The sequence below is a fragment of the Erinaceus europaeus genome, chromosome 8 (genome assembly GCF_950295315.1).
Source record: "Erinaceus europaeus chromosome 8, mEriEur2.1, whole genome shotgun sequence".
NCBI lineage: Eukaryota > Metazoa > Chordata > Mammalia > Eulipotyphla > Erinaceidae > Erinaceus > Erinaceus europaeus.
Window position 1 is genome coordinate 20,977,303 of NC_080169.1, and position 7,104 is coordinate 20,984,406.

Genomic DNA, 7,104 nt, shown 5'->3' on the forward strand with positions numbered 1-7,104 from the left:
CACCATGTCATGGGTGACTCCCTCCACCTGGACTTTGGTGTTTTAGTGCCTCCTTGAGCGTGAGATCTTTTTAAAATACTCATTAAAAACGTACACAACAGGATGCTAAGTGTTTTCACCGATTTATTTGTTGTGTCCCTGGAGGTGCTGAGGTGGGTGAGGCACAGCCCTGGCCTGTGTCCCTGGCATGTGACCCAGCCTCCCTGCCTAGATGCCCAGGGCTTTCTTCATAGCCTCATAGGTGACATAACTGAGGCCACCGGCAGGCAGCACCTTCAGGAGACTGGGGCTGAGCCCTCGGTAGAAACCCCTCCAACCCTGCTGTGCCAGGATGCTCCCTATGATGGCCCTCATGCTGGGGGCTGAGCCCTGGATGCTGTCTGCAGAGACACAAGCTCAGGACTCAGCCAGAGAGGACTTGAGGGTGGGCAAGCTTGGGTGAGCGAGTGGGGAGGGCAGGCTCCACGCCACGTGGAAGCCATTAAGAGGGAAAGGGATTGGAACCAGAGTTTTTGCTCACTAGGTAGGGTACCGGCCTTTCTAGGAGCCCAGGCTCCAATCCAGGCACCCTATGGGGATGTCACAGCACCAAGGGACGCTCCTGTTGGAGCCAGGTCTGAACTAGGAAAGGTCTGGAATTGTGTTGAGGAGGAGAGTCGTGGGGGCTAGGTTTGGAGATGGAATTTTGGGAAAGGAGCTAGTTCTGAGAGGGTTCAACTGGTGCCTGACCAGAGGCCAGACTGACCTTGGGCCTGCATCCTGGTTCTAATGAGGGTAAAGGGGTAGCTAGCAATCTGCCCACAGGTGGTGGATAGGGTGAAGGACGCTAGGTTGACCAGGCCCCCCGGCTCTTCTGTGTCCTTGCCCGGCTTCCTCCACACACGCTGGATCAGCTGCAAGAGAAGAGCAGAGAGGCAGGAAGGAGGTCATCAGGGCCCAGCCTCCTGCAGCCCTGGCCCCACCTGCAGGGACCCATCCCATACCTCGTACACCGCCAGCTCGGTGATGGCATAGGGGACTATGCCAATCATGTTGGGCAGGTAGCCACGGTAGAAGGCCTGGGTCCCCTCGTGCCTCCAGATCTTGCGGGCACAGTCCCCTAGCCCTGTGTACTGGCCGGTCCGTCCCAGGGTGAGCCGGGTCTTCAGCACCTGGACAGGGAGCAGAAGGGAGGCTCCTTGCATCCTCTCCCCCAGCTGCTGGAGGGAGGGCTGTGCAGTAGAGAAACGACTGAGTAGGGTGGGAGAGTCAGCATAAAGGGGATGAAACAGGCAGTCAAGCCGGACATCCAAGCTGGAAAGACTCAAGTTCTTCCTCTCTCACCACCTAATTCAAAACTGAGATGTACTTGCAAAAAGAGAAAAACAGAAATGAATGAATGATGAAATGGAGGAAGGAAGGGAGAAGGGAAAAGGGAAGCAGAGAGGGAAGGAGGGAAGGAAGGTAGGTAGGAAGGAAGGAAAGAAGGGAAGTAGGAAGGTAGGCAGGATGAGGAAAGAAAAGAGAATCAGCGTTTTCTGAGTCTCCAGAATGAGGTCCCAGTTGAGTCCCTGGCACTGCATGGGCCTAAGTGCATCTCTGTCTCTGTCTCTCTCCCCCTGTCTGTGGCTGACTAGAAAAGGAGGAGAAAGGGGAAGTAGAAGACATGGGAGGAAGACCTGTAGGTTTGACAAGCTCTACCTCCTGCTTTCAATGATACTGTAATTGTGAGTCTAGGTTACTGTCTAGACAAATTTCTCTGCAAAGGTTTGTGGAAAACCCCCAAATAGACACCCCGAGAGTGGACTGTCATGTCAGTCATTGCTTTGCTTCAGTCCCTACTGGCTCTCAGTCTTTGGAGTCTTCGTGGATATAAAAATATTTGTCAGATCATGATAGTGTCACACACACACACACACACACACACACACACACACACACACACACACACACACACACACACACACACACCTAACTCTCAAGCACTATATTTGTCATGTCTGTTGCCAGGGTCCTAGCAGTTTACAGAGAAGGCAACTGTGTGAGGGAAGGAATGTGTGGCCAGGACCCCAGTGCTCACCTCCAAGGGGTTGATGAGGGACTGTGAGGTGGCCACAGCCAGGGAGCTGGCCAGAAGGTGCTCCTCCATGGAGGGAGCCGTGGGCTCCACACAAAGGGAGTCCTTCACCTGGGGCAGGAAGGATACACACTGGAGAGAAACACTGGACAGCCCCCACCTCTGTGCCAGCAGTGTCTCTGGGGAGGCAGAGAGAGGCCTGCTTCCCCCCCACCCCAGGGAAACTGTGGGTCCAGGAAAGGGTGTGAAATCTGGGCAGGGCAAGGAGGGAGTGTGGAGGGTGGGGCTGGGGGAGCAGAGGGTCTCCACACCTTCTCAAATACAGAAAATTTGATTGCATATTCTGGGGCAATTTTGATGACATTCATCCCGTTGCCCCTCCAGAGTGAGCGCAGCCCACCCTCCTGGACCAGGCTCCGCAGGCCTCCCTGGAGGTTCAGCAGGTGTTTCTTGGAGGAGTACACCTGGGGGAGGGGACACAGGGCTGCATGAGGAGCCTTGGCCCCTGTACCAAGCCACTGCCAGGGCCCAAAGTTAGCCACCCCCCAGCCCCTTTCAACAATGGCTGTGTTGCATGTCCTCATATGATACAGAGAGAGAAAGCATGATCCCATGCTGTTAGGCATGCACCTGGAATCTCAGGACTGCTTGGCTCCCAGCTGAGCCCCCTCCCAGCTGCCCCTGGGCCCCTTTCTCCACTCTTCCCTCAACCCTGACTCCTCTCTGATCCCCTTGGCCACCCCCAACTCCCTCTGAGCCCCTGATTTCTAACCTACCCCTGCATCCCAGGCTGTCCTGTCCCCAGCTCCTCCATGCCCCTACCTGCATGAAGACCTTGGCCCTGTCCAGCGGTGCTGTCCCCGTGCGAGACACAGCCCCGGCCACGGCTCCAGACAGCAGGAACTGCCAGAGTGCCCCCCGGTTCTGCGCTTCCAGGACCTCCACAGGGACCATCACCTGCTCCCCTGTGTCCAGCATCTGTGGGTAGACACCAGCTCCTCAGCCCCTCACCCCCTGCCCAGAGCCCCTGCTGGGAAACATGAGGTTCCAGCTCAGCCTGGCATGAGGAGAGCAGAATATCCTGTACCTCTGAAGTGTGTTTCAGCTCTGTGAGACCCAGGGTCCCCTAAACTCACCTGTTGGGTGGGGTGCTGCCCATGCTCAGAGGCAGAGGATACTGTCTGTGCAAACACAGAACCATAGACTCCTGCCCAGCTCTGCTTCCAGAATGAGTTTGTTGGAAGGGGCAGTGTGGCCTTGCTGGCCAAAGCCTTGAATGTCCTCACTATGGCTCGAAGCGGAGAGCAGTGCTGGGGTGCTTTGTCAGCTTGGTTGCTCATACTTGCTGAAGCTCTGTGCAGCTGAACTGCACCACTAGCAAGTGCGCAACTCAAATAACCATCATGTGGGGAGCAGCCCACAGATAATGGGCCCAGGGTCTCAAGGTCATAGACACGAATTGTGACCTCAGTGGCCATGAGGGGCAGGCGCAGAGGTGCTGTCCTCAGTTTGAGGGAGGGCTTTAAGGAGCAGGGAGTGCCTCCATCTCTTTTAGGACAGCAGACTTGATGGCATATTCTGAGGCAATTTTCATAACGTTCATCCCATTGCCCCTCCAGTACAAGCACATTCCACCCTCCTGGACCAGGCTCCGCAGGCCACCCTGGAGGTTCAGCAGGTGTTTCTTGAAGGAGCACACCTGGGGGAGGGCACACAGGGGAGCAGGGGGACCATGAGTTTATAGGGGGGGGTCAAGGGGTATGGAGTGGCCATTCCTCTTTCAGGCAAGAGGCAGAAGAAACGTAACAGAGCCCAGTGCTTTCCTCCCTGTTAGAGCCGGCCAGTGCCCACTCCTAGTGAGCAGGCCCACTGTCCTAGTGAGCTACTTTGCCTGCCTGTCCTGACTCATATGACTTCAGTAGCTTGAGAAACACATCCACAGTTTGGTTTGTCTGTTTATTTCATATTTGTTTATTTCATTTTCGATGTAGGCCAACCATCTTCTCTACAACTATCTGTCCACATGTATACATACTGGCCCTTTCTTGTACTGATTCAATTCTCCCTTCCCCTCTAGGCCACTCATGGCCTCATAGCTGCTTCCACATGTCCCAATCCTTTCCCTTCGCTCTCTCTGTGGGCTGACAGAGCTGGATTTTGGAGCCCTCTTATCTTCATCCTGTCACTTCTCCTCCACTGGGAGTATGGATCAAGGCTGTTGATGGGGAGCAGAAGGTAGGCATTCTGGCTTCTGTAACTGCTTCTCTGATGAACACGAGCATTGACAGTTTGATCCATATCCCCAGCCCTGTCTCTCTTTCCCCACGAGACCAGAGCTCTGGAGATGTGAGGGTCCAGGATACATGGGTGAGGTCATCTTCCCAGAGATGTTGGAAGGGAGTCATGGTAGCAACCAGATCCAAATTAAAAAGTGCTCTTCAGTCACTGATGTGATTTCATAAAGAATGCAAATAACATTGTCCACAAATGTGACCAAGAACTGGAGAAAACACTCACTAGGAAACAAAGGAAAAGCAATTGCTTGACTCTTATAATGTCACTGAAAATTAATGCTGAGTTTACCCATGATGAACTGTCTTTACTTCTTTAATATATTAGAAAGTGATTAATTTTAACCTATTGTAGGTGAATGTATTGAATACGGTTTATAATAAAAAATCTGCTTTCTTCTGAGAATAATCATCTTTGCCTTATATTCTTATTTAGTAGTTTGATTCACAAAAACGTACAAAAACTACTTTGTCCGCACAATGTTTCCATGTTGTATGCTTTACATTGGTTTGTTCTAGCTCTCCCCCTGCCAAGAAAATTGGTTCAGTCCTGCTAGTTTCGCGGCCTGCTTGTCCTCGCCCCAAGGAACCCTGAGAGAGTTCCAGAATTCCAGAGTTTGAGAGTTCTTGGCGCCGCCATGTGAGAAGGATGCAGGAGAGTTCTGTTTGGTGATTAGTTTGGGTTAGTTTATGAATCGTTGTTTCTGAATAAAGAAATACAGCTTCTCTGCCCAGCCGTGTGTCCCTGAGTCTCTGTCTCTGTTACCCGCCCGTGAAGCTAGCCTGGCCAGCTGGAGTCTCAAAAATAAACAACATTTCCAAGATAGAAAGGTTGTTCTGTTTTCTTTTTGACATTATGCTTTTCAAAATGCTTATGTATTTATGTATTTATTTGCTTGTTTATTTATTTACTTATTACTGGACAGAGACAGAACCTAAGAGGGGAGGGGAAGACAGACCCCTACTTCAACTCTCATGAAACTATTCCCCTGCCGGTGGGGATCAGGGGCTAGAACTTGCCTCCCTGCACACTGTAATTTGTGCCCTTTACTAGGTGTGCCAACGCCTGGCTGCTAATTTGGATTTTAAGCAGAGTACTGATCAGTTCTGGCTTATGGTGGTTTTGGTGACTGAACCTGGAACTTTTGATGCCAAAGCATATAGCTTTTTGTATAACCAAAATGTTACTTCTACACCCCAATATTGTTGTTTTCTTTTTATTTTTTATGCTATATTTAATATTGATTAACAAAATTATGACACAACAGGGGTACAATTGCCTATCATGTCCACCACCTGGGATTATAGTGGGCTAAGTTAACCTTAAGTTTTTCTGCATTTTCTTCCTTCCTTCCTTCCTTCCTTCCTTTCTTTCTTTCTTTCTTTCTTTCTTTCCTTGTCTCTTTCATTCATTCTTTCTGTCTTTTTCTTTCTTTCTTTGGCTCTAATGTTATTGCTGGGCCTCAGTGGCTGCACCACAAATCCTCTGTTCCCAGAAGAGATTTTTTTCCCTTTAGCTTCTCTTATTGTAAGATCTTAGTTGTGGTTATTAATATTGTTGTGATTGATGTCGTTGTTGCTGGACAGGACAGAGAGAAATGAAGAGAGGAGGGCAAGAGAGAGCGGGGGAGAGAAAGATACACACCTGCAGACTTTCTTTGCCAGTCATGAAGCAACTCACCTGTACTTGGGTTCTGAGAGCTTTAACCAGAATCCTGATGTCGGTCCTTGGGTTTCTGTCATCTGCACTTAACTCTCTCTACGTACCACCTGACACTCACTCTTCCTGCACTTTCTTCACTGATTACTCTAATAACTATTGTTATAAGACAATAATAGTCATTTAGTATAATATATATATGACAACATATCTCTATATTTCTAACCCAGTTCTCGAGTTTGACACCATCTTCTCAGTGATGAGCTATCATGCTAAGGCCAAAAATTTTTAAAGTTGTGGGCCCACTGGACATATCTAAAGTGAACTTCACTGGTTCTTCCTACCCCTAGCTCCATTTGCTCTCTTCCTGCCAACAAATAAATAAATAAATACAAAATTAAATAAAGATAATTTAAAAAGTCTAGGGCTGGTGAAGTAGGTCACTTGTCCATGTGTACTGCTCTGCTGTGTTCATCACCCAGATTTGAGCCTGCTTCAAAATGCATTAAAGATATTTCACACTTATGCCCTCATTCACTGTCTCCCATTCTGTCTATATCTAAAAACTTACATATGTGTGTATGTATACGTGTCCATGTAATCGAAGTTACATACCAACACACTGCACCATCATTGTCTTTCATAGTAGAGCACTAGAAACTTCACAGGACTTGGGTGAGTGATGGCAGTGGTGTGCAGACCCCTCTCACCTGGAGGGAGAGACTGTGCACCAAGTGTCAACCACTGGCATGAGAATCACGACTTTCTCAACAGAAAGGTGAAAGAAAGCATGTGAGAAGGCAGATGCTAAGACTTTGGTTAAGAAAACGCAGAACTTAGGACATAATACCTAACGTATGAACCATTTACATCACACTTAGAAAAAAGCCCAACTCAGAGTGGGTGGTGCATAAATGAGACCTCAGCTTCCAACTCTGTCTACTTACTTGGCTTATGGTATACTTTCAAGAGACATAGTATATGTATTTTTTAATTTTTTATTTATAGAAAGGAAAGATTGACTAAACCATAGAAAAAGAGGGGTACAAGTGCACAGAATTCACTAGATAATTAATATGAGAGGGGGAAAATTAATT

The 7,104-nt window shown here is 49.1% G+C and overlaps 1 protein-coding gene across 1 annotated transcript; it reads right to left on the reverse strand.

Annotated features, from left to right (window-relative positions):
• Window positions 1–106: 106 nt before the first annotated feature.
• LOC103121868 (mitochondrial carrier protein SCaMC-3L-like) lies at window positions 107–3,043 on the reverse strand. The gene is made up of 6 exons (XM_007532415.3): window positions 2,879–3,043; window positions 2,368–2,520; window positions 2,060–2,167; window positions 984–1,151; window positions 746–893; window positions 107–380 (listed from the first exon to the last, which is right to left on the reverse strand). Exons 1-6 carry the CDS (start codon window positions 3,032–3,034, stop codon window positions 208–210), a joined length of 906 nt encoding a protein of 301 aa, XP_007532477.1. The 5' UTR covers window positions 3,035–3,043; the 3' UTR covers window positions 107–207.
• Window positions 3,044–7,104: the final 4,061 nt, after the last annotated feature.